Source organism: Atractosteus spatula, chromosome 6, assembly GCF_055471065.1.
Source record: "Atractosteus spatula isolate fAtrSpa1 chromosome 6, fAtrSpa1.hap1, whole genome shotgun sequence".
Lineage (NCBI taxonomy): Eukaryota > Metazoa > Chordata > Actinopteri > Semionotiformes > Lepisosteidae > Atractosteus > Atractosteus spatula.
The window spans coordinates 983,646-1,011,246 of NC_142711.1; the positions used below are offsets into that span (position 1 = coordinate 983,646).

The following is a 27,601-nucleotide window of genomic DNA, read 5'->3' on the forward strand; positions in this document are numbered from 1 at the left end:
TGAAAATCACAATAATTTATTTTTTGCTGAAGTCCAGTGAAATACAGCTTTACATTGTACTGCAATAATGAACACACAGTGGCTGTGGCTGTGGCTGGCATGGCACCTACAAGAGCTGGCAGTCCTGCATACACAGTAATACAGTTTACCAAACTGCACATAGTTCAGAGTAAAGGATTCCATCCCTCCCAAAAGAGCAGGAAAATTATCATAAAGGTTTTGAGTAAAGAAGGACTGCATATATTTTTCAAAATCTGTTTTTTTTTCTGAATTTTACAAACATAATGAAATGTATTTAACCTTTTATTTCAGTATTTTACAAACATCCTCCTGCTTTACATTCCCCTCCTGTTTTCCCTCCTTATAGACTGGCTTGACATGCTGTGCTGTGGCCTAAGAATGACACTTACAGAGGTAATCGTAAAGGACGCCAGCGGCTCTCCAGCACAAGCGGAAACTGTTTTATTCTGTTTCTGTTTTTCGCCCCAATTATAATGAGACTGACTTTCAATTTCTTGATATCAGAATTTCAATTTCCCAACGTTTCACTGAAGAAAAGAAGAGAAGAAGCTGTTGCTCCTTGCTTCAGCAAAAGAGAGTGTGTCTGAACATTTTTACAGGAGCACCCTGAAACATCCTTCAGAGTGCTGCTGTGAAAAAGGCCCTCTCCAGGCACGAGAGTACAGTACCCATAAAGACTTGTACTGATTGAGCTGCAATCGCTAAACACTCTCAGATCAAGCGCTGGCACTCTTGAGAAAACAGGTATGACAGCTCTCATCTTGTTCAGGAGACAGTATTAGTTATTTTGTATCTTTGTCGTAATTTAACCACACTAGAAACGTTTTCTTTAACTTCCGAAGTTTGGTTATTCTTTCCCGTGGACTAATATATATATTATAGAGATGGAATAGTGGGACAATTTGGGAAACATAAAAGGATTAATTCTTGCAGAACAGTACAGGGTACAAACTAATGATATACAAGCTGGTGCAATGTTAAGGTTATAGCTTATGAATACAGAAAATAAAAATGGCAAGGAATACAATACATTTCAAGCTCTCTCCCATCCCAAACAACCAACTAAAAAGCCTGTCTTTATGGTACCATTCTCAGTAAGAAATAGACACAAAATCCTCTATGCTAATATTCAAAGCACTATACAAATTCAGTTGTTCTACTTAAAAGCATAAAATACAATCTGTACATCAGTTAATATTCTGACCTTAATAAAAATAGATCACCTTTCAAAATGTAGTTGCTTCATGTTGTAAGGTGATCCACTCTCTCACCAGCCCACAACTTTATCATTATTGCTTTATAAAAGAATTAGCACTAGAAGGGTCATGACTGAGCAACTGAATATACTTTTGAATTTTTTTAAAAAATAATTTCCAAAAACAAATTTTTGCCAATGTTTGACTATGTCAAGTGTAAGTTATAAGGCAAAGGGTCTTTGGGACAAAGTCTTGACATATCTGCTAAATTCACAGCTGCACTAAATTTAAGGCATCACTGCTATGAGCATAACATGTTCAAATACTGTAGATTTTCCAAAGTGACATGGTGAGATTTAGTTTTGAAATTCACGTTACAGATCATGAATGAACATTACAATTAGCTCACTAACTCGGTTTCCCTCTGGGGGGGTAAACACAGAATGATTTGCAATCCCTGCAGACTGGGATTGTTTCTCATTTTAAAAAACCCATTCCACTTTTTTGTGTACAGCACCCCCATCTGTAGGCAGCATGTTGAAAACAGAAGGCTTGATAAATGCACAAAGCCATCTCTTTATTATCTTGTCAGACGAAGACTCAAACAGCAGCATCCATTATGCAGATACAAAACATAAAAGGGCAAATTAGTGATTCTCATTACTGAAATAATTCCAGTCCTGAGGGCAGAACGTGGCTGCTAGGAGACCTTGCACATGGAATGTAACTTTTGTACTTCACTGCTGGTAATTCCCATATTGACCCTGTGAAGAAAAATGTCCGTGTTAATGCAATTTGTCTGCTATTAAATTAATGCATTTTATATGTTTTAAAAATAAATGTGTAGGAAATTCCTCAATGGCATGTTGATGTTGTCAATGGAATTAAATCAGATGATTCTTTCAAGATCATATTTAGATCAATACTCTAACAGACCAGCAGATGGAAGCATGGCTCTATGAGAGAAAATCTATACATGACAAATGGAAGTGAGCACTTTTTTTTTAAAGAAACAAAGCAAATGATACCGAGATTAAAATTACTGTTTATCTGATAGGTAAAAATTGTTCATCATTTTCAAATATGCATGACAATTCAGCACTTACATGTATATTTCTAAACAGGGGTCGAAACTGCTTTGTTTCCTACAGTAGCCAGGTGGGTTTGTAAGTTCCAAGAATTAATAGAAAAAAAGCAATTAAGAGCAACCATTTTAAATTTGTTCTGACTCATTCCAGTCTGATTTGGCTTCATAATTTCCAGTGAGGAAAGAAGGCAGGAATTAGTTATTTTCCAGAGTAACTGCCACATCAAGGAACAGAACAGCCTTCTTTATCAAGTCAATACTTTCATCCATTTGAACACTTAAAAAGTGCGAAGGAGAACGGCTAAAATATCAGCTTTTCCTTTGGTTTATGCAGCACACAACAGTTTTAATTTGATAGTATCCTTTGCCTGGAAAGTGGCCTTGCCATCTGCCTTCTTGAAGGACCTCAAGATATTATTTCGACCCCTGATTACAAAGCAATGTAAAAACTGTTCATTTGTTTTTTTTAATTACCATGGCTAGAAAAAGACTAGACTTGATTTCAAGGGGTTCACGATTACCATTACCTTCATGTCTTAAAGATATAGTCAGGGGTTCAAATAACCGGTCCTTATTTCCTCATGAGAGCCTGAATTTCAAAAATAAAGATATCAAAAAAAAGGCTGGGCCTCAGCTAAGGACCACATTGAATACATGGCAACACTTTGTCCTTTTCCAGTGCTTTTTTATACTCGGTGAGACCAGTTTCCTTGAGTGGGCATGGCACAGGCATAAGGGCCAAGCGATGCTAAGCTCAGCCAACTCACTGCGTGGGTTAAGGCAGATCTCTCGACCTCCTCGAGCTACTTTCCTCCAGGCTGCAACACTAAAGGCAGGACCATTCACTGTTAACAAGACGCTGCATTTTAATTACTACACCTCCATAACAATAAACTGAAGGTTGCATGCACAGAAAGATTCCCAACAACATTGGCCACCTGAGACATACCCTCTAGCTTTGATCATTTTAGTTATTATTACAGCAGTACTGAAGTAAGCCTTAGACTAACACACCAATTACTGATTTCTGGCTGGTTTGCTTACCTATCATGCTGCTCTTACCTGATCATAACCATAGGTGCGTTGCTGCTGCGGCTGAGGGGGGCCGGGCTGTGGAGCCCTGTAACCCCCATACTGCTGCCCCTGCCCCTGGGTGTAATTGGGGTACTGCCCCGGGGCAGTCTGAGAGGGACCTTGGAAGAAAAAAGGGGGAACTGGGTCAATACTTTTGCATGCAGCATTACCAGAGCTGCTTAACACCCAGTTCCCAATAACCATGCCTGCTTACAACACACAATTAAAGTTCATGTTTCATTCTTGTGGAATATGGGAAGTCATATAAAAATATCCAATAATTCATTGTGACTTCCTGCAATTCATATTTCATAGGAAATTATGTATTACATCAAAAGTAAAAACATTAAAAATATTCTCATAGTTTAAAATATGCTGAAATTATTACAAGTGACAATAAAATGATTTGGTCCTCTAATCTTACCATTTATGCATTGTAACATCCAGTTGTAGCATGCTCCTTAATTTCTACCTCAATGAAGAATATCAGCAATTTACAAAGAATATGAATATAAAAATTCTCAAAGAACGCAATTGCCTGAACATAATCTGGTTTTACTAAATGGGATAGGGGAATCCAGCAAGTTTCTCGTGTGTTGATCAAACACCTAAGTTACTGTCCATACAACAATGACACTTTTGCATGTATATTCAATTATATCTACATAATGACCAATTCACATATTCTGAAACATTTACTGGCAATCAGTATCTCAGAGTGTTTATCTACAATTGAGTGAGGATAAGGCGTTCTAAAAAGTACATTGAATTTGTAAAAGTTTAGGCAAACATATCCAGTAGCTACATCTAAAAGGTAGTGCAGCGTTCTCCTATCCCCAGTAGGCAACAGAAGCCAGCTCTGGACATGTATGAAGCAGAGTATCAGATTCTTTACTGGTTTCTAAACACACACCTTTACAGGCAGTGTTTCACTCGGCTCCCCGAGATCTAGTTACGAACTTTAAAACAAGAACTGTGTATATTAACCTTGTGGGTACTCCACATACACTACCAGATGGTGCTGATTCGACAAGTCCTACTCTTCTAAAGTCCTAATTATCGAGACTTGAAACGCTCCTGGCGAGATGTAAGGGAAGCTGACAGGATTAAAAAAGAAGATGAGTCCCACACTGTCACTGCCCTGAGCCATTACCTATCAACTATCCTTCATCTCCTTTTAAAGTGAAAGACCTGTAGTCCGGCAGTGACCTACTGCAATCACTTCATGCGATATCAACAAATAAGGAAAGGGGAAAAAAATGAAAACATTTCAATCACATTACAGCAATTCCTTCATATCAAGACAGTATGTGACACAAGTAAAACTTGCAGATTCCAGACACAGTGCCTTTAAACAGAAATTCACATGCTGTATTCAGAATTGTTAAGACTGATGGTCCAGTGGTGATCCTGTAAAACGTACTACTGTGCAATGATGAGGGATAAAGTTAAAGCATAAAGTATATTTTTTTAGTTATCATGTATATCTTTGTGCATCCTTCGAGGAAAAGCACTTATGCTTAGATTTTTGGCAAGCATCTTGTATATGTGGTCACCTACCATAGCCTTGCTGTTGCCCTGGGTAACCCTGTTGCCCTGGATACTGCTGTTGCTGAGGCGGGTAGCCTTGCTGCTGCGGTGGTCCTTGCTGATAGGCATCCTGCTGCTGACCGTATTGTGAATTACCTACAGGACAATACAGAAACATATGAGCCAGAAACATTCCCTCACTTCACAGTAAAACTTAGCACAGCCAAGAACACAGTAAAAATGACAATGCAGGGGTCTCATTGTAAAACAGATCAAACAAAACAATGAGGGGAAGAAAAGAAGAGACCTGGCCAAACAAAACTGCAGTGAAGCCCAGTGACAACAAAACACAAAATGCTTTTAAATTATTGGGAAGTTGGAACTGCAGCGTTTTTAGCATCCCTGCCAAACGAGCATTACAAGAACTTGAACATTAAAAAAAATCACGCACAGCGTAAGAGGGGAAAAAACAGCGACAATGAGCACAAACTAGCTACACAAATTCAGCAAGCTGTTTCATCTTCCTTAAACAGAGCTGCATACAGAAGTTGAGATAATGAGAAAGAAGTAGGGTCTAATCAGTGTTTATCTGTTAATGTTTATGGTCCTTTCATCTGTTTAAAGCTTTAAAAATGATTACTGGTTAGAAATGTTATAGGATTCTACTTTAAGCATGGCAGAAAAAAAAAAGTTGCTGCAAAATTTCTTGTGACAGCCAGCAACTAGAATTCTACAATAGCGCTGCAGGAGTAGTAAAACCAAAAAAAAAGTTGTCCTGTGCAGTGTTGCGAGTGAATGTCCTTGCATCTAATGCTCAATTTTGCGTGTGTGTGCATATTTGTGTGAAGGTATATAGATACCTCCTTCGTAGTAATGTTGTGAGGAATCCTCATAAGGCCTATCGTAGCCTTGTTCAGGATACGATGGTTGCTGATAACCGTAATCATTATGACCTACATCAATTTGACAAGAAGATAGGAAGAAATGTTAATGCCCTCGGCTAAAACGGTTGAAAGATAAAATTCAATAAAAATAGTTGTCAAAAGTAAAAAAAAAATGTATACATTAAAATATACACCATTTCTATATTTTCAGAGTACAAAAACGTACACCAATGTGTGAATGTAACCACCAACATTGTTTTCATGTTTTCAACTTTTTTAAAAAGTAAAAAAAATTCTCCATGTCTCCCATTAAGAACATCATTAGAGATAAAAGCTCTTTGCTTACATCTTTTTGTGATACAAAACTGGAATGCATGCTGGAAAGATGTTTTAGTGACTTCTTTGATGTATTTATCCTCAATGCAAAACCGACTGCTTACCAGTATTGAGCATAGGTATGACTTGTTTTTACGTTTCTGGAACATCAAAAAATGAAAATGAAGTATGGAGTATGGCAGGGTTTCCATCAAAATTCTTCACGTGCTTTTGGGGGAATGGGGATGGAGCGTCTAAATAATAAGTGTGCTGCAACCCGATTTAAAGACTTTAATTTCTATTGAAGTTTATTTTGTCCCGCAGTTCCAAAATAACCAGGAGAAAAATTCAATGAATGTGAACTTCATTTGTATTTTTTCCCGCAGCAGGAAGGTGCCATTATTTTCCGTCAGTAACTCATCCACCAAAGTGAAAAAAACCAGAATGGAATAAATATAATCGTATGAAGAAAAGTTTCAAAGCATCCATCATGGGGTCCAAAATTCTACTAAAGAGACAGGAATCATCTATTTCACCACCTGCATCTCCAAACACTGCACTACTACTACTAATTTTGGCTTATTATATACAAAGTCCAGCCAAAATTGACCTTTTAAGCTATCTTCTAATACTCTTCTGCATACGCATTGCCACTCTAGTCTCTCAAATTGCTCGACACCCTCGGGAACATAAATGAAGTTCTCATTTATGAAAGTAGGTCTAATTCTTCTTGGAACTCTGAGACAATCTAAACTATATTTCCTTTAAGGCACACCACTAAGAGAGTACCGCTGAAAAAGATCAGAAATACATTGTTGACCGCTTTGCATTTCATAGTGTGGTATCCAATTTACATATTGTACGTTCCAGATTAACGTATTATAGTGTAGTTTGTGAGTTTTAACTTTCTCTCAAACACGAAATGTCCTTAGTAAGAGTTCTTATAACAGATTTTAAGAAACATTCCTTTCAGTCATAAGCTGTCCTGACCTATATCTGTCCCAGTGGCAATACGAATGACTTTAACAGTAATCCACTGCATCAGTACAGTGTTTTCTTAGTAGCATGTTTTAAATTTAAAAACTTATCTGAATTTATGCTACTGATTCAGATCATACTTTCCATAGACAAGCACATACAACTCAATAATTAACAGATGACTGTGTTATGACTGCGGTAATACTGTGCATTCACACCTTCTGGAGCTCCTTGTCCACCATGACTGTACTGCTCCCCATAATAATCCTCTTGACCGGCATACTGCTGAGGTGGTCCTGCACACAGAGTGAAGTGAAGGGGATAATAAAGTTGCGCAACAGGACATCGCTCAAATAATGGCAGTACATGCATTCCTTATATTGTAGCTGGCAGAGGTAAATAGCAAATACTAAGTGCTACATAACTTTATAACGTTTTCTGCTGACTGAGAGTGGTGTGACATGTTAGCCATCCACCTGCATTTTTAGATTCCCCCCCTTCCCCCCATTAAATGTGAAAGCAGCCTGTCCTAACACCATGCAGGAAGATCCAACTTCCCCCTCCGAGCACTCTGTGGACTGCTTGCACCTCCACTCTGGCCCAGTTGTCCCTCACAGCCTCTGCTGGGAACCAGCTGTGTAATAATGAGCCTGAGAGGTAACCATGCCTTTGAGACAGGCCTGCACCCTGACCCAGACAGCTGATCTGCTCTTGATGGGAGAAAAAACAAGGAACACATGGAAACAATAGTTTTGAAAAGACAATAAGCCCTGTGACAACTGTGTAACATACTGTTGATAAGGTGCCTAGAAATCCAAATGAATATTGGTTTAATGTTACTTTCATCAAAAGGTTCATATTTCCACCTACACAGCCCGTATGTACATTTCAGGGATATCACACTTTAATATGTTTTTCTAAGTCTAGCATTCCAAAATAGAAATGTAAAATCGTGTAACAGACACTCTAATGATAAATCATAACAGTGACATTCACTCAAACCGTACACATTGAAAAATCTCGAATCAAAGTCAAATTGTTTGCAATTCAGATTTTGAAGGGGATAGAAACACACTAAGATGTATCACACTGTGCAGTGCTCATGGATATGATGTGTGCTACAACTGATATCATTAGTACCTTAGGCAAAAATGACGCATTGTGAATGCTCTTGTCCCGAAGCACACAGAAGAATAAGACTTGATGCTTTATGTATAAAGCAGCTGTTAAGAAATGAGGGCCCGTGGTGAAACAGTCAGCAAAGAGACAGGAAAGTAAACCCACAGAAATGGACCTAGAACCCCTGCCAGGTTTACCTTGCTGAGGTGGTCTGTATGGAGGCATGGGTCTCTGTCCCATGACATGGTTTCCTTGGCCCATCATGGTCATGGGGTTCTGCTGGCCCTGATAGTGCTGTGCCCCTCCCTGAGCCATGTTATACTGTTGTGAGGGCGGCTGCTGGTGCATTATGGGGCCTGGAAACACATAAATAACCACAGTTCCATCACCTCTCTGAGACTCCACTGAGCATTTAACGTTCACTAGAAAATCTTTCACGTTGACGTGGTTACCTGAGCAAGCTAAAGGAGCAGTCAGTAGCCTTTGCATCACAAAGACAGAAAAAACGTTAAAAAGGAGATTTTTTTTTTACCACCGATAGCCCCCCAAAATTGAATCAGCTCCAATACTTTTTTTTAGAAGAAAAAAACATTCTTCACAAAAGCAAGTTTTACACAAGTTTCATTCTTGGATAAGGAAACCCCTTAAGTCTTTCCTCAGTCCGAAAAACAAAGAGAGTACCTTGGCTAGGCTGCATGTTCATGTTGGGTCGAGGGCCATAATTACCCATCGGCTGTCCCGGATTCATGCTCATCTGGCTTTGCACGGCCATGCTCTGTGAGGAAGGAACCGTGTGGTTGTAGCCCCCCATGGATCCGTGGCTGGTGGGCGGCATGTTTATTGAGCTGTTGGGCATGCTGGGCTGGCTGGGTCCAGGTGCTTGCATGGCCATGTGATTAGGCCCTTGAGACAGAGCAAACAGACCTTAGAAGCTTTGTCTTTGACCGGAAAAAAACCCCAAAACATTTCTTATGTGTTGCTACTGACATGCACTAAAAAGGTATTGTACGTAAAAATCAATATAGGGACTTATATTTCTCTGCTTTTTTGTGTTTGTGTGACAGAAGGCTTGGTGCCATATACAGTGGCACAAAGAAATACTGGTTGTTTAAATGCTGAATATAGAAAATAAAGGCTTAAATATAAACTGGTGGTGCTTTACACTCACACAGTTAAGTCAGTGTCAATCTTAATCAAAGGTTACTTTAAGCTTCCTTTAACTTTAAGTGTTTCTCTGATCTGTTAATGTTAACATCACATTTTCAGCCATTTTCTTTTATATGAAAAATAAGCAAGATTCTCTTCCACCTCATCAATAAAACCCAGGTGTAAATGGCAAGAACCCCTCCCCCACAGAGATTCTATCTGATAGCATGCCCTTTGTGATCTAGGCCCTTCTGGGTTTTTGGGAGGTATGGTTTTTCTCCCAAAAGCTAAGACTCACAGTAAATTAATAAAAATATAAAGATAGCATAACTTTTTTTTTAACTTGAAAAGGATACCCATGATTCCTATAAACAGAAACTAAGGGACCTTTCAGTGGCCTTTAAAAAAATACTTCCACAGATAACACACACTTTTACATCAGTATAGCTGACATTCTGTAAATATATAGGCCACCATAAGAGTACCAGTTACTCCACTGAACTACAGTACAGAAACCTATTTCCACATTTTAGACAGGGTGTAATATGCAAATGCCTCATTAAATCAGTCCTTTTAAGCAGACTAAACAGATAAGGATTACTTTTAAAATAAATAAACGTTATATTCAAGCTCATGCATAATTAACAGACGTGGGTATGTAATGAATGATACAAAAAGGAAGAAGCATTACAGCAGCTTTACACCTAGAGGGACTCCTCTGCTTTCAACTGCCTGCAGCCTGGTGTACTCTGAATAATTTCCTTCTTTATCTAGGTGTAGCAGTGCATACATATTTAATCCAATTTTTTCATCTGTGCAAACAGCAACCTTCGGTTATATATTGCACATTTATCTTCACTACAAAGGTAGTTTTCATAGTATGTATAGTGAACTTACTACAATACAAATCTTATAAAGCACGAGAAACATTCAAGAGGAGTTACAGAGATGCTACTGATATTCTGAAAACTGCCTTTTGGAATGTTCCTAATGTGAAGAAAGCACCACACGTTAGTCCTAAACACGTAAAGTCTTGACGTCGGATGAATGCAGATTCCTCATGAGATGATTTTGTAAGGGAAAAAGAACAACACTGGTGCACTGGGGAGTGAAAGGCTCAAAGTGTGTTCCCTGGTCATTCCCCAGAGCCAACAACTCCAATTGCCCCAGCAGAAGGATAACCAGATGATTATGAAAAAAAACGTTCATTTAAAAAAAAAATCAGGCATCAGGTCTGCAAAGTTACCTATTGAAAAGTGTTAAAAAATCATTACAACAATCAAAGTGACTGTGGGCATCTTTATCTGGGTTTTTCTGACACCAGCAATAGCTGAACTGCGCTCCATTTCTGCTCCACCTAGTCCATGCAAGGACAGATAAAAAAATCAATTACCCAATTAAAATCTCTACACCAGCAGCAGCAGCACGCAGTCAGAATTTACAACACAGACCCTCGTGCTGATGGCTACAACAGCAAATATAATGTGCCAGCAACAGTGCACAGTCTCATCACACTACACTTCTGACTAATTTTTAACATCCTTTACCGAACATTATTAACAGCAAAATGGAAAATTTTGTTGCAATACAGGTCCATCTTCCAACAAAAGTTTAAGCTCTCGATTCTTATACTTGATGTTTCAAACATCATGCTTCATTCACTTTAAATGTCCAATCTGCGCATTTTGCTGCATCACCAGTAATCCTTATTTGTTTGGAGTTTCGTGAATAGAAAGAATTCTCACAAGCAGTACTGTTACAATTGACTTGCTGCTTTAACTTCCTGTCAATACTCCTACACATGGCAAGAAAATGATGTAATTACTGTATGCAGATCAGCAGCAGTCTTCACACGACATCTGTGACTGATAAAAGTCACAGTCAGAAAAAAAAGTCAAAGAGCCCTGTATTCAGACAACATGGGTGCTTATCATCTCCATAGGAAGCGATGGAGATTTAAGCAGTGAAATGTTTTGAATACAGAGCCGCCAATTTGTTACATTGTAGAACACATCTTTTTTTGTTGATGATATATGTAAAACAATTAAGCATGCAGACTCACAATTTAACATTTATGCTCAACCATTAACTCTTCCACCCTATCCTTCTCAATAACAAAGACATAAATGCAGATAAAGATTCTATACCGTGAAGCAAAAGGAAGAAAAAGTAATTAAAAGTTTCCCCTTGTATCATGTCCAAAAAGGACACATCCAGTCTCGATGGCTAATTCCAACATTATAATGCCCTCTGATATATTTAGGCAGGAGGATAAAGCAGCTGAATATTCATTATCTCAAGGACTCATCAATTCTTGCCAAAAAAAACCCCTCTTTAGCCTATCCTACTGTGAGCCTGTGCACAGACTAGTTACAGCCAGTTTTGCTCATCACAGGAATGTTATGTCTCAGCTAAATCAAAGCCCACTGGCAGTCTGGTGAACAGAGAGCAAGGGTCACGTAGGACTGAAGCGAACACACACACACAAAAAAAAACGGCGCATCTTCCCTTAGGAACACTCAGAGCAGACCTGTCATCAGAAATGTAGCCCCCCCAGGGGCCCAGGATACTGCTGGGTTGCTAGGCGACCCCCATGCCATCAGAGCCGCTGGAGAGGAACTTACCAGGCATCTGTCCATTCATCTGGTTCTGCATGTGAGACGCAGGAGGCCCACTGCCAACCATCCCTTCTGAGGGCATGCTGTGGCCATGCGGGGGCTGGGCAGCGCCACTCTGATTCATGCCCCCTGGGCCCATGGGCATACTCTGTGAGGGGGGCTAGCAGCAGCAGCACACAAAAATGAGAAACAACAGGGAAACAAAGAAAGCATTTGATTTGAAGACTTAATGGACTTTTGAGCACTATTAAAGAGAGAACATGCCAGAGAGAAGATGGGGGAGCATGATGGGACGGAGTAATGTAGGTGGAAGGGCAAGCAGGGCTGCAGCGTTCAATGCTGTCAAGAAATACAGGCAACTACAAACATCATCCAACAGATCTCAGCTCTGCCCTGAGGGGGCGCCCTCCAAGGAATGAGAATGCACTTCAATTATCAGAACCATTTAATTCTTGGTGTTTCTACGAGCAAGAGGTAATCACCAGAGCAAAACTGTAAATAATGGCCCAGGAGGGAGCTACTAAGAAGCAAGCACTTGACTGAGCTGGGCGGAGCAGAACACTGCTCAATGCAGCACTTTGCATTCAATTTCGGAGAAATGATATCTGGTGGTCCGGGATTAGTTCAAGGCGGATGGTTATTTATTTTATAAAAAGGCAACCGTAATCAGAACTACTGATCATAGATTGAGCCACATGTCTCTCTCTCTCACCCACCATGGCAGGGCTGAAACAAGTTTAGCGCAGAAGCTATTTCTTTATCCGTCACCATCTGGGAGGCTTCAGTTTTCAAGATTTTTTCCCTGCATATAAACATTGTGCTGTTTACTTTGTGCAAACTTACGTCCCAAAATGAAAAGAAATGCATAATTCTGACACTAATGTCCAGACAGTCTAGGTATCAGAGCAGAGCCGATGCCTGTCAATCTATCTTTGTTCATAGGCGAATCAATGACTACTTGATTCAGAACAGGTGAGTTTCTCAGCCATTTCTCAACACAGCTCTTTAGTTGCCCATTGCCTTGAAATTCTCTTTAGGGCTTTTCTGTTTTAGAAAACCAAACAGCAAACTGGACAATGGAAAACTGTTTTCAAAGCTATGCATCAAGGATTTTTATATTCCAAAGAACAATCACTGAAAACTAGAATTGTGAAGTTTATACATGATATAAACATACCCTCTAAAAATAACCCAGCCAATGGATGAACCATGTTGGAGGAGCAAAGGGCTGCAGGATGTATTCAATATTTGCAAATGAAAAATATTCACAAATAATTGCAAAGATAAAGATGAGATGGCATGTAAGAAGAGTAGAGAGAAGTTGTTCATCGGTGTTATCCTCACAGAGAATGTACCAAAATCCCCAAGAACCTCCAAAAATGAAAAATAAAACAGGAAAGGAACCCTTGATTTAAAAAAAACCCAGCTGAAGCAGACAAACACTGTTAAAATAAACTTAACCCTAAAATGTCCAATTTACAGTTCTTAATCTTTTCAAATGATACACCTGCTTAATGAATTGTTAAGTGCTTACTCGTTCCCTCTGGCAAATTATTCCTAAAACCCTGTCCAGCATATATGAATGACCTGTACGGTGAGGATAACTTCTCAGTATTTTAATAAAGACTCTAAAGAATTGCTGAAAGCTGAAGGACATGCATGAAGTACACAGGCATATAATCCACTTTTCATTAATTAAGTTGGTAAAATGTTTCCCCAATGTGGTTGAAGGTCCTGTACCTACTGTCAAAAATTTTAGTTTTATCATCATTAAACCTGATATAGATACTCACTTCATGCTTTACCTCTGTGGTGGGTGTTTCAGACCTCTGAAATCAAGTACAGAAAATCTAGATGAATGACTAACCTTCAACAAACAACTGGCATTGCTCATTGTACTAGAATGTAATTAGTTTTAATCACTCACTGAAGGATTTTTACATTTCTGGAATCTTAAATGGCCACTAAAAAGTCTCCATCATACCTTCTTTCTAAAAAAAGAGGTTTAAAAATTTACATATTTCATATGTTAAATACCTTCTCTTAAAAAATGTTTTATACAGTAATATTTCAATAAACATTATGTATTACACTTTGGATAAGTTGCAAAATCAAACCTATTTTTTCTTGAGCTGTCAAGAATAAACAGTTAGTTCATTAAAAACAATTTACAATTGCAAATTAAAATGTTTTAAATTCAATTAGATTTTTAAATGTAAAAACAATACCCACATGATAAAAGTCCAGTCTACCTTTCCAAGAATCACCTAAAAACTGACACTGACCACAAATGTAAACCACTACCTAGTCACATGTTCTGATTTCTCAAAATTACCATTTCATTTTAATTACACTGTAACTGAACTTTACTGTATACATTTCTGTTACTTCAACCACTGGTAAATAATTGTAGTGAGGTTATTATGGAAACAAAGGAAAAAAAAAGGAAATATAATGCAAATTATTCATGATCTGTTATTTGTTTCTAAAAATGAAAATGTTAAATAAACAGTATTCTACCAACATGATACAATGAGATTGGTTGTTAGGAATGCCACTACACTTAAGCAGTGCTAACACTCATAGATTTAAGTATACTGAAGAGTGTGGCTTCTGAGAAGGAAATCTCACACGTCAGGTATAAAGAAACCACAGCTTAACAGTAAACTTTAGGTAATGAAGGGTTCGCTTATCAACAGATGGCAGGCCAACTTCATGCTTCCCCCAGTGGTGTATGTAAAAAGGCAGGCAGAATTCACGATGCTGGCACTCTTGCGAACAAAAGAGACAGAGGAAGGAAATCCAAGCTTTCAAAATCTGATGTCATGTTCTTCAGAGTAAACATTCTCCCCGATAGGAGATACAGATCTTGTGAATGATCCTGCTACAAGTACAGAGAGGTAGCATTTCTCCAAGAACATAAAAGATGCACATTAACACAAAATGATCTCAAAGGACCTGTAGCTACTCAGAAAACGTCTCTGAAGTGAAATGGTGTAGTAAACAAACATGAAAAAGATGGTCTTTAAAGACAAGCTCGAGCTATTAGGCAATAATCTACAGTAGGTTTTTCCAAAGGCAGAGTATCAAGCAGTAAAACAGTGTGCAACAGCCACAGTGAAGTATGGTGGATCTCAGACAAGAGTGTCAGGTACTAAGATAAAACTGAGGGAGACCTGAGTGCTACCAGGTACGTGAAGGCTCCAATCCACCATGCCATCTTTTCCTAGATCCAGCAGATCTTACAGGTCACCTTAACTCGGCTATTTCTAAACACCCAGAAGAAATTTGTTTTGGCCACTCAAGTAAGTGATTTGTTCAATTAAGCAGTTTAAAGATCGTCCGAAACGAAAATGCCAGCACTCTGCAGCTCTCCAGTACTCTAGTTGGGCATTTCTGACATTCCCCGACCAACTCACTTACGACACTGAGCAGAATTCAGATGTTCCAGGTCTTCGTAAAAAGAGATTTTAAGGATAACCTGAGACTTGCTGTGCTCTTTAGAAGCAGTATTGGCCAAAACTGAATTACATATGTTTTGAAGTATATTGGTACAGTATATTTTGCATTATATCCCAGATTTTGCCTTTACGTCCACAATCATTCTCACTACTGCCAACTGTATGACTGTGCACTTCATACACATTGCAATATATACTTTTAATGTATACTCAATTCCAAAAGAAACAATCCATTTTTGAAATTGCCATGTGTTGTCTGATGGCTGACAGATACAGGAGTCTTGATCCTTTTTGCCTTTCCATCATACCTTTCTGTATGTTATACTTCAAGAAATAGCTTAGAAATTTACATTTTAAAAATTCACTTTCCAAGGTCATGTAAATCATTAGTACTAACACACTACACAGCTAGTTTCAATTGCTCTAGAGTGCGCCGACAGTTGCCGTCATCACTCCAAGATCACACTATGGATTACTGGTGCCTTTCATTACCACCTGTAACAAAAGGCACATAATCAATCCACGGATTGAAAGAGGTCCCTAACAAAGGCACGTCTCATATTGATGAAACTGCTCTACAATTCCTGACACAGCTGGTCCCTGGCTGGTATATACTGAACTACTGTCAGCCTAGATATAAGTCTGGGCATGTGGACCATTTCACACTCCAAACGTTGCTCTGTGCCGGGCATGCTACAATGACGCAGTTTGCATTATTATGCTGGAAAAAAAAATAAAAATGACAAACAGATCTTCAGAAAGTGCACTAAATACAAGCATCGCATATTTTTATCAATAAAGATTTTCTGGAGAGAAATATTGTGTATTTGTTTAGAGAGCTGTTCTTCACTGGGAGTTGCTTTTCCCAGCACCACAAAATGTCTGCAAGCACTCCGCTGACAGTTATTTTTCCCTGACAACTGCATTACTTCATCAATGCAGCGCTCGCTGCGATACGTCTGCTCCATGCTGCTCTGTGGTTTTGAAAGACAGCTGGCAGTCCTCTGTATCTACAAGCGATGGCTCCTGAGGGCTCCCATGCAGCCCAACCTCTGGGCAAGTGCTAGCCGAAGCTCTGCGCTGTGGCCCGGATTACACAAGAAGCCCAGGTCATGTCACGGTGCTGATTCTGACTAGGATTCTAGCAACAGCTGTGCACAGCTGGCAAGAAAAGTAGCCAGGGTTTTCGCAGGACTGAGAGCACATTGAACTCCTGAGAAGGCCCTGGCACCTGCAGACATGCAGGGATACCATTGAGGGAGATGTGCCAACTCTCCACTCAAGCACTGCCGACATCTCAATGTGAGAAATGGCTCTACATGTGTGCATTGGAGGACCATATCTATGTGCTCCAAACCTCAACAGAGAAATACTTCTTTTGAACAATTCCCAAACAGGGTGGGTAATAAAAAACAATTGCCGATTCAAAATAGAAATGTTCCAGAAAAATAAGGTCTTGCCTTTGTCTATCATGCCAATTGGAGATTAAAAACCTACTACATGTTTACGCCTCATAACTGAAATATTTAATCCCAATCAACACTGCAGGACGTTAGCTGGGCTTTTATTTGTACTGCAATTCTTTTGGAACTGAGTATATAAAACTACTGTCTGAAGTAACTGTTTTTTCAAGAGAAGGTATGTGGAACTGAAATTAATGATAAGGCAAAATGTTAAATACAATAACCCACTTCTGTAGCGGAGTTTCATTTAACCTAAGGTACAAGATATGCAACTTATATTCTACAAATTGACTGATGAAGGTACACCTGCAAATGTTTTTTTCTGCACAGGGTCTTAAAATCAGCCTTCTCAATCACCACAGGTGTCAGGCTCTGCATGATGCCCAAAGACAAGCTATTATATCCCATCAAGACTGCCTGGTCAGTTTTGTGTTTGGTATTGACGTGCACTTTTAAGCACTCTGCAAGACCATAGCCTTGTTGAGAACTGTTACTATTAAAATTGATCAAATTTCAGATGATATCAAGTTCAACAGTATTTTTAACCAGACAATTTTTCATTTCAAGACTACAGAAATATCGATGAACTGAAGACTATAGATTTTAATTTTTGTTGTGTTAAATCTTACAGAAATTCTATACAGAATAATTCATTGTTTTGTAAACTTTTTTACGTAGCTGAATCCTAATCTTGGCACTTGATACAATTACGGAAAACACATGCACAAGTTTCTCAAACATATTTTACAATAAGTGTATGGTTTATAATTCACTATTGTACTGAAATGATTAAATTAGAAATAGAAAAAACATGACATTTGAGAATTTGCAGAACTGATTCACACCTGCAGAAAAATAAAGGACAAAAATACTGTCCTTGTTTTGGTAAGCTAAGATCTTTAAAAAATGGATCTGTTTTTTTTGCCTGGCTCTGTCTTTGGTTATACAGACTTAGTGAAATAGCACTGCAGACTGGCAGGCAGGTTATTCTGGATCCAGATCAATACTAATGCTGACATAGAAATTTCCTAGGGCACTTTCTTTCAGTCTCCTGAAAGAAAAACATAAAAGCAAGTAAACAAACCTCATGTTCTGAAGATGAAGATGTTTGCAGGCATATATATTTTTAACAGTGCTAGTTTAAAAGAAAAGCTGAAGGTCGTGGTTTCCTTCTACACCAATACTCACAGCAGGCAGAAGAGACTGCATATTCTGATTTGAGTCTGCTATTGTGGCCAGGTAGACTAAATTTCTGTGCAACATCTGCTGATACCTGTTAAGAGGGAAAAAAAATAAGTGTCTATATATGTGCACATATTAATGTATCACACTATTATACTTAAAATAGTTCCAAGTAACCATCAATAACAGGAAGATGTGGCTTTTTTCCTCACCTACAATACTTTAAACATATCAACATGGTTCTCTAGAACTTAGATATCTGGCACACAGTTATACAGTGCCTTGCAAAAGTATTCACTCCCTTTCAATGATGTTCCATGTTTTAATACACATTTTTAAGTAAATATTTTTAACCAGAATTTAAATACTAAACTGAACACTTCTATGGGTGAAGAAAATGGTCAGCACAAACTCCATAAACACCTAAAATCAAAATATGTTGGTTGCAAAATTATTCAACCCCTTTCATCATGGCTTCCCTATTCAGGCCTCAGCCATAGTTAGGAATCTGGGAGAATCACACTTGATCTAAGGCTGCTGCTGGAAGAGGTGTTAGTGGGGCCTGTAGGAGGCGCTCAACCTGCAATCTGCATGGGTCCTAATGCCCCAGTATAGTGATGGGGACATTATACTCTAAAAAAGACAGACTTATATTAACACCGGGCCCTAAGCATATCACTGCTACACTAAACTTGCTATACTGGTTGTCTATAAAGTCATGATTCAATATTACATATTTTTACTGACTTTACAGGCTTTAAATAATGTGGTTCAATGTTTACACTCCCTGCTGTAGGCTCTGCTCAGCTGAGGATGGTCCTTTGCTCACTGTCCCCAGATCTAAATCTCCGACTTTTGATGACCGTGCCTTTTCTGTCAGTGCTCCATCGTTATGGACCGCCCTTCCTCCGAAACTTTTCAAATCTGAATTTAAAACTCACATTTATACTACGTCCCATGTCTGATTGCTTTACAGTTTACCTTGTATGTTCTTGTTTCATTTATTTTTTAAATTATCCTTTTCACTACATACTACTTTAGGTTTGTAAAGGTGCTTTATAAATAAGGTAATTACTGCTGTTATCATTATAAACCTAGACAAATTCCATCAATACTTGGTGGAAGCACCTTTGGCAGCTACAAATCATTTTGGATACATCCCTACCTTCTTTGCACACTGGCATGGTGTAATTGTTAGCCTGTTCTTCACTGCAAATTTGCTCAAGCTCTGTCAAGTTGTGGATGGTCAACAGACCAAAATTTCTAGTGTTCCCACAGATTTTATGCCAGGTCCAAGTCAGGACGTTAAACCATTGAAGGACATTCACTGTCCTTGCATATACAGCTTTGGCCTTGTGCTCAGGTTCACTGCCCAGCTGAAAGGTGAGTTTTCATTTCTGTTATTTCAGTGTTAGGTCTTTAGTAGACTTATGTATAACTTAAGTACTTTGCAACAGACTCCATGCAAGATTTGAGTTTTTCCAGTAAAGGCTTCCTCCTATCTGTAGCAGCGCTTTCAAAGCCAGGTTTGATCTCACTCTGCTCCTTGCTCAGCTGCTCATTCTTTGGAGGCACTGCATGGTTTAAGCAGTGTCTACGTGGAAGGTATATCACACTTATTTTCGTTGATCAATTTCACCACAGATTGAATTGGCTTTGTACTTGAAAATCACTATCTGATTCAGGAACCATATAAAGACAACAACAGTATTTCATCTGAAATTGTTGAATACTGTTTTATTGGAAACTGTGGGAAGGCTGCAATGATTTTTTTGTGTTATTCCAGATTAAGGTTAAAAAAAATCTGAACATTGCTCACATTATACAGGTTATAGTAGACCCAATCACCATCTTTGTATGACACTAAACAGGTCTAATAACAGTTTATTTTTGCATATTCTTTATCAGCTGTTTTAGATTTTTAGCTACCTCTCATGGAAGAGAACGCCAAAACACACAAAACAGTTCAAGACCTGACTGTTATTATCCTAAGTGTGCTCTTGTGTGTATTTCACAATTTCCCAACACACATTAATGGTAAGACTATGATACTTTTCTCTTCACCTCATGGCACATGAAGATGAAGGGTTAGTTTATCTTTATCATATTAAGAAGAGTTTGTCATTCGGAATATTTTTCAAAGGAATAGGTAAAGGTTTCTTCCATGCTGAAACGTAAAGCAAAGTAACACTATATTTGGGCTCTGAAGCCATCTTCAGGTGTTATTTAACATTTACAATAACTGTGATACATTTCATTTGCAGATTATTATATTGACTTTCTTTTAATTGTTTCTCAAATCATGCCTAGTTACAATCTTACTATGAAAAGAAATGACAAAGGATGAATTACGCAGGAGACACAGTGAAAACTAAATGTGCAAAATATACAGCTTAACACAGGAGGCACACAAAAACTTTATATATGGTTATAAGACAACATCATAAAGCTCTCCATTAATGTGAAACCTTTTTACTAACAGAAACTTAATGATAGGCAAATATTTTTACACACTCCATGATGTCAATACTTACTGTGAGCATTCTGCTGTTTTTCCTTTGCTCTGGAAGTCCATGATGCACTGAATAAGATGATTGTTCTCATCCAGTAACTGTAAAAACAAATAAAAACTATATAAAAACACATCTATTTTTAGTTTGCTTATGATCATGTCATACTACATCACAGAACCTAAAGTTCTGTTTCAGTATTTGACAGCTAACATGTTTGTAACTGATCAAGGTCGAATAAGTTGCATTCTTTTGTACTGAAGATAGGTCTCTGAGTTGTTGAATAAAGCCCCATTAGTGCTTGATTTGTAAAGGTACCAAGGAGCATCGCAATCAAACAAGATACAAAAACTGGTAGCAATTCAGTTTTATTATTGCAGGGTCAGCAATAAATATAATGTGAAATTTAAGATGATGGTGTTAAGAAATAGGAAAGAGGTGTGAAAAACCTCTTAATGTTTTCAATACTGTTTTTCATATTCCACAAAACACTTAACTCTTTTTGAGCCGAGATTAATAAAACATGCTGCACAAGACTGTCACGTTAGGCTTCATAAAGGATCGAGAACTCAAAGCATAAGACATTAGTCAGAGCATGCAGAGCTCTTAATGTAGAGATACTGAGTAGTCTTCTGTATGTAACTGTGAATGCCATCAAACTGTCACAGACCTGACCTGGAGAATCCTACAGAAAAAGATATTCAAGGTGATCATTTCACTGTTATGTAGGAGTAATCATCATCTGAGGTTTTGTTCTTTAGAAGATAACTTGTTTCATACCCCACCAATCCGAACATCAATGGATATTATTCACATGTTGATTTATGACTGAGTATATGGTGCTCTTTACTGAAGAACCGACCATCCAACCAGGTTACTAATGCCAACTGACCCAGCTCAAGATCTGTTAAAGTGATCTAAACAGACCAACATGAAGGCAGCCTTACTCATTGCTATCCCTTATGTTTCCCATATCCATGCAGCAGTTGAGCATTTTTAACTAAGGGCCAATATCTTATGACATTATCATGGAAGAGAATTTAATACATCCACCATACTGCTGTGCAAAGAAAGGGATATCATTCATGCTTTATGCCAGCAGCCATATGCAACTCACAACTGACAACCCCCTGAAGCTCAGCAGGTGTGAGCCTGGCCAGTACCTGGATGGGAGACCTGGGAAACACTAAGGTTGCTGCTGGAAGAGGTGTTAGTGGGGCCAGTAGGCGTTGCTCATTCTGTGGTGTGTGTGGTTTCTAATGCCCCAGTATAGTGACCGTAAAAAGGTGCTGTCCTTCAGATGGGATGTAAAACCGATGTCCCGACTCTCTGTGGTCATTAAAAATCCCAGGGCTTTTCTCGAAAAGAGTAGGGGTGTTACCCCAGTGTCCTGGCCAACTTTCCCCCTGGCCTTTACCCATCATGGCCTCCTAAAAATCTCCATCTCTAAATCTCTTCATCACTCGGTTTTCCTCCCCACTGAGAGCTGGTGGGTGGGGAGAGTACACGCAGTGTAGAGTTATCGCTTCCCCCATTTAAGCTAAAAATGAAAGCCAAATATGACTACTTTTTTTGGATATTGATTAAATATTGTTGGTATTATGTTGTTTAATTTATCATACTAACCGCTCTGAATGCGATAAACTCCAGTGACAGACTGTTGAAAATACTAACATTACTGAGAGTGGACTGGTCATGAAATCACATAACCTGTTGAATGCCAAAACCCAGTGAAAATAAAAAAAAAAACAAAGAAGGAAACAAATATGTTTCCCATTATCAAGAAAATGCAACACTTAGTGTTGGATGCAACACTAAGTCAGCACAATGGCAATCATCTTCGGCTCTGTTCACAGCCAGAAATTTCTAATCCGGCAAGACGTTACAGCCAGTCTGTCGGTGACGGGAGACCACAGATCGATGGGCAAGTCCATATGCGATATTCTGGGCAGGAGTGTCTAGGCAGTACAGAGCCCCACTCCTCGAGATTAAAGGCAAAAAAACTGCTCAGTGCTGCAATGAGCTGGTTCTGGAAGAAGCTCACTTGGTATCTTCCTGAGGGATCCTTCGGATATGACAACATTCCAGCAGGACTCACATCCTCATGTTGACGTCCCACACTTACTCCATGGAAGCCCTACCCTGTAGACTTCAGCCCCTTTGAAAACGTGTGGGTTGAGCTGGGATGATGTGCTTCGGGTATGCCAGGCCTCAAAGACCAGCAGGCAGGGACACACACGTCCCGACTCTCTGAGGGACACCAGACAGAATCCTACAGGGCAGGACCTGCAGCCTCGTGCCAGCTCGTGTTGCTTGTGACAGTGGCCACGCAGACAAACAGACTGGTCGAGAAACGTGGGAAAGCTGAGCTTGAACTGTTCAAACATGACTTTGTTCTACTGAGAAGAATCAAGAGAAAAGACCCAGAGAAAGAACCAGACTGGAAGGTATGACCAGCATCAGGAGGACAAAAGGTTGGAATTTTACATTGGAACAGTAAAAAGCTGTTCAAAATCCTGAAAGTAACTGGTAACCCAAACAACGACTTCAAGCCCTTCAGAGGAACTGGAACAAAAGGAAATACTCAGGATCGAAATCGCAAGACTTGACCTGGGCCACAAACAGGAAGTAAGAGGAAGTGCTTCTCAGCAGAAGCCACTTCTCTACAAAAAGGGTTGCAGGAGTGTGAAACACTCACCAGCCAAATTTCCAAGGGGTCCTTCCTGGAAGACCAAGGTCCTAGAATCAGCTAGCTACTTCGAAAACAAATGCGCCGAACTGAGCAAGTGTCTCATTCGTAACATCTCACATTCCTAACACTCGTGACCATTACTAACGGCATTAGATACAAAAACACCGAAATCCAAGTACTGCAGTGTCTCCAATTTTAAAACTTGAGAAAACTCGAGTAAGTACCTGCGGCAGCTTTGCTGCTCGGCTGCAAAGGAACAAGTAAAGGTTTATTCCACGCTGAAAGGAAAGAGGTTTTTTTTTTCTAAAACTTTATTATGAACAGACTAAATTGAGTAGATTACGCATTTTTTCCCCAGAGGCAGCTTTGCGGTTAAATTTTTTTAAGAGGGGGCGAATATGACGATATGAGGTCAGATATTTTCCCGAGCAGGCAAGGAGGACACCCCCCGGCTCCCGTCCGCACGTACAGCGCGGCCAGCAGTTCACAACAAAGGCTCAGACAGCGTCCATCTGAGCGGCTAGGCCTGCGCCCTCCCCGGCCCAATTCGTGCACTCCTCGGCCCGCTCCGGGCGGCATCTGGGCTGGTTTTAAATCCACCCCCCATCGCTGGCGCTTTTCTTGCGGGCGCCGCGCCTCGCTTCAGCAACATTATGACCCATTTCTCTCCCTCCTGCGACTCGACCTGCAGGCATCGCCACCCCCCTGCCCCGCCAAACAGCGCTGCCTTACCTTCTGGATGGCCGCCGGCGTGATATCATTCTTCCCCCGCTGCCTGTGAGCTGCGAAAGCCACCGACATGATGATTTTCCTGTAATAAAAACAAAAGGGCAAAAGTAAAAAAAAAATAAAACAGAGAGAGAGAGAAACCCCCCCAAAAATAACAATTCAACGCAGCTCAGACCTCACCACTCGGGAGAACTGGAGGAGATTCTACAGTGCGCCCGTCCGTGTGCGGGGGGGTGCGACTACACGAGAAATAGGACGTGGGGAAACCCTCGACATTTCAAGCACCGAAAGAATTTTTTTTTAAGTTTACCCCTCTACATAAACGAGTTCGCCGAAATAAGTCACTGAAAAGAATTCGATCAATGTTTGATTTCTCTAAAAGAAACCGCACACCCCCCCCCCCCGTGGCAGTGCGAATGGTGTGCTCCCGGGCTGGGGGTTGCAGTGCAGTGCGACCCCACAGGGGGTTCATGGGCACTATGTGAGCAGCCTGCTGCACCGAGCAAGGGCTAAACACAGCCGGAGCAATACACGACAGCGTTGTGCGTTCATTATGAAGGCCTCTGTGATATTTAATCCGACGTCTGTTCTAGTGAAACAGCCACCCAAGTCAGAGAGGGGAAGAATAGTCCCGCCAGCATCATGTCCAGGGTGTCTACAGGCAGCGCTCGGGCGTTGGGGGCGTCTAAAATCATACTAACGCTGCAAAGCGCCTATTTCCTCTGCGTTTCTTTCTGTTATTGTAGCTACCGGTTAAAGTCGCGATCAGATGGTTAATTTAGAAGAATACCTGATGGCGTTAACAGTGATTTGCAGGCTAGGTTTAACGGGAGGTATTCCCAGTTTCTGTGAAACAACAGTAATCTCTGGGTGCTACAGGGGGGTCCCCGAAACTTTCTCCCCTCAAATGGCATCTGCGCTCGGCTGGAAGCCTGGATTTACGGGGTCGTTTCACGAGAGGGGAGCGTAATATTCACGTTTCGCAAAGGGTTTTGGGATATCCCGAAAGTCGTTCAGCAGTCGGCGCCGTGCTGATTTTAAACAGTCCAATATACTTTGTTTTAACAATCGCCTCTCCACGGCGCGGTGGAGAATAGCTGCAGGAAAGTTTCCTTCGCCGCCTCTCCTCTCTCACCCCCCCGGGTCACGCAGGGAAGTGGTAGCGCCCGGGGTCACGGGGGCGGAGCGCCGCCCTGACCAGCGCCAGTCGTCAGCAGTCGCCGGTGTGAGTGAGAGCGCTTTCTGCCGGGCCGCTGGTGGTTTTTATGTTGCTAGAATCGGTACCGCATTTATCAGTGTAGGATGGCAGCCAGGTACGACAGAGCCATAACGGTCTTCTCTCCCGACGGCCACCTCTTCCAAGTGGAGTACGCGCAGGAGGCCGTGAAGAAGGGATCTACCGCCGTGAGTTTCGCTGTAAACGGCCCGGGGCGCCGCAACAGCTCTCGGGTTACTTCCACAAACAAAACAACACTCCCCCCCCGTCAATTCGGGAAACACAAGGCCGTCATTTTTGACTTCTTGTTAGTTAAGAGTGGAAATCTGCCTTTCTGGAACAGCAGGCGTTAGGAAGGCGGATTGCGGGAACTCCGAGGCCTAGCGTGCAGGCTCGGGCCAAGACGGAGGTTTTGCTTTGTGCGTCTAATGCTCTTGCTGGTGGCTCACTGGAGGAGGTGTTGGGTCAGTGCTAGTGCAGTCAGGTTTGCCTGGAAAGGTAAAGACATAATTGAACATGTTACTCCTTTTCCCGCTCGATAATTTACTCCCCAGAGAGCAAAACGTCTCTCGTTCGTTATTGGATGCTCAGCGGAGGAAAGGCTGACGGCCTTTAACGTTAGCATTGCTCACGTATCTAACCGTAAAATAACCACATGCCGAATGATGCATTTCTTTTTCTGGGAGCAAAACAAAAGAATAGATAGTGGTACGCGTAAGAGAGAGGTTTTACGGGTTTGCGATAGTTTTAGTTTGCGATGATGTTACGAGCATGACGTATCATGAAAAGGGAGTACTTTGTTCTGACCCACATGAAATTGTATCATTCTGTGGCTGTGGTGGTCTGCATTAAACTGTTTTTCTTTGCTTGAAGCGACTTTGTTTCAAATGCAGAGCACAGACGCTTAGTTCCTGCAAGTTGTTATGCTTTATACCTGTCATCGTCTCATCCTTGATGTTAGTGTTTCTGGGATAAAGTTAGTGTTGGTGAGAGAAGCCAGGACGTGAGTGGCTTGTTCTGTTGTTAGTCTACACAGTTGTGAATGACTGTCATGTGAGTACAGACCAAGTGTTTTTTTTTTTTGTGGAGAGTGATTTTGTTTGGTTCTTGCAGGTTTTGTAAACTTTCGGTTTTTGATCTACTCTCGGACAGCAGACTGACAGGCGAAGTGTACCCAGTCCTGCTTCCAAACAAATACACCCTGATCTTAAGAACAGGGTCAGAGCAATTCGATGTTCTTACTTTTGGTATCTGATAAGTTCCCTGTGAAAAGCTTACTTACATTTATTCTTTCATCACCATTAAGAATCCTGAGGAGGTTTAGGATATTGCTCTTGGTGGGACGCTAGATTTTCTAGTGTCGGAGGAGGTGACTGTTACAGGTTTGCTTAATTATCTGTCCACTTGTGACCTATCCTGTTTGTGATAGGTGCACCCAGTAAGGGATTTAAGACTAAAATATACTGTTATCACTCTAAAAGATGGGAATTAGTACCATTCAAAAAGTACTTTTCTCTTGACCTTTAGATGTATCATTAGATTTTTTTTTAATTTTGTAAAAAAACTTATTGGCTCTATATCCAGTTTTTGGAAGTTGAAAAGAAACTGTTTTCATTCTAATTTAGCTTGCTTCTTAATTGAATTAGCTTAATTGAGTCAATTGAACATCAATTTTGTGGTCTGAGGCATCTGATATATTGAATTTAGTTTAAAAGCTAAAACATGTAGGACTGTGGCCTAAGGGTACTGATTATTTTGAACTGCTCTGAAAGAATTTTTTGTCTGCCTTTAGGAATGTCTCTTAGTGTTATGTGACCTCTATTGTAATACGTGTAACCATCAGAAAATTTAGATTAATCAAAATATACACCGCAAACATCCTAGTTTTATGGGATTTAATGTATTTAGAAAATTCATATTTGAGTGCCTGTCTTAATACCTCAAAAACTCAGTATATATTTCTTTCCTCTTGTGTGATTGTGTTCAGTTAATGTACTGGAGAGCGAACTGCATGAAGTTAGAATACCATGTTCTGAAATGCGGCAGTGTGATACTGTTTTTATTTTTTACAGGTTGGAATTCGAGGCAGAGACATAGTTGTTCTTGGTGTGGAGAAGAAATCCGTTGCCAAGCTGCAGGAGGAAAGAACTGTTCGCAAAATCTGTGCACTTGATGAGCACGTCTGTATGGCCTTCGCAGGTATGACATCATTAACAGTTGACTAACAAGATAATTTAACGAGACAATGTTGTGTTCAGAAGCTTACTTAAGTTGAAGCTGTGTTTAACAAACTGTTACTCAACAGTAAAATATTTCTTGTACCCAAACAATGTAACTTAGAAAAAGGTGTTTCATGCCTGCACAAGGACTGTACACAATT

At 40.1% G+C, this 27,601-nt stretch overlaps 2 protein-coding genes across 28 annotated transcripts in view; one reads left to right on the forward strand and one right to left on the reverse strand.

Annotated features, from left to right (window-relative positions):
* On the reverse strand, window positions 1-24,920 carry ss18 (SS18 subunit of BAF chromatin remodeling complex). Of its 27 annotated transcripts, none has more exons than XM_088919216.1 (14): window positions 24,186-24,266; window positions 24,009-24,087; window positions 20,609-20,685; window positions 18,081-18,165; window positions 13,762-13,797; window positions 11,975-12,128; window positions 8,931-9,107; window positions 8,402-8,560; window positions 7,304-7,381; window positions 5,769-5,861; window positions 4,939-5,064; window positions 3,367-3,497; window positions 2,832-2,893; window positions 1-1,981 (listed from the first exon to the last, which is right to left on the reverse strand). In XM_088919216.1, exons 2-13 carry the CDS (start codon window positions 24,075-24,077, stop codon window positions 2,876-2,878), a joined length of 1,203 nt encoding a protein of 400 aa, XP_088775342.1. In that variant the 5' UTR covers window positions 24,078-24,087; window positions 24,186-24,266; the 3' UTR covers window positions 1-1,981; window positions 2,832-2,875. The 27 variants fall into 27 exon arrangements, with proteins under 27 accessions (XP_088775342.1, XP_088775341.1, XP_088775333.1 ...); XM_088919215.1 differs by having other exon boundaries at window positions 24,181-24,244; XM_088919207.1 differs by having other exon boundaries at window positions 8,886-9,107; window positions 24,181-24,232.
* Window positions 24,907-27,601, forward strand: part of LOC148831670 (proteasome subunit alpha type-7) — an 8,683-nt gene continuing 5,988 nt past the window's right edge. Inside the window, exons 1-2 of the mRNA XM_088919230.1 lie at window positions 24,907-25,409; window positions 27,294-27,420. Of these exons, the coding sequence (XP_088775356.1) occupies window positions 25,308-25,409; window positions 27,294-27,420 (229 nt within the window). The 5' untranslated portion in view covers window positions 24,907-25,307. The remainder of the gene's footprint in view (window positions 25,410-27,293; window positions 27,421-27,601) is intronic.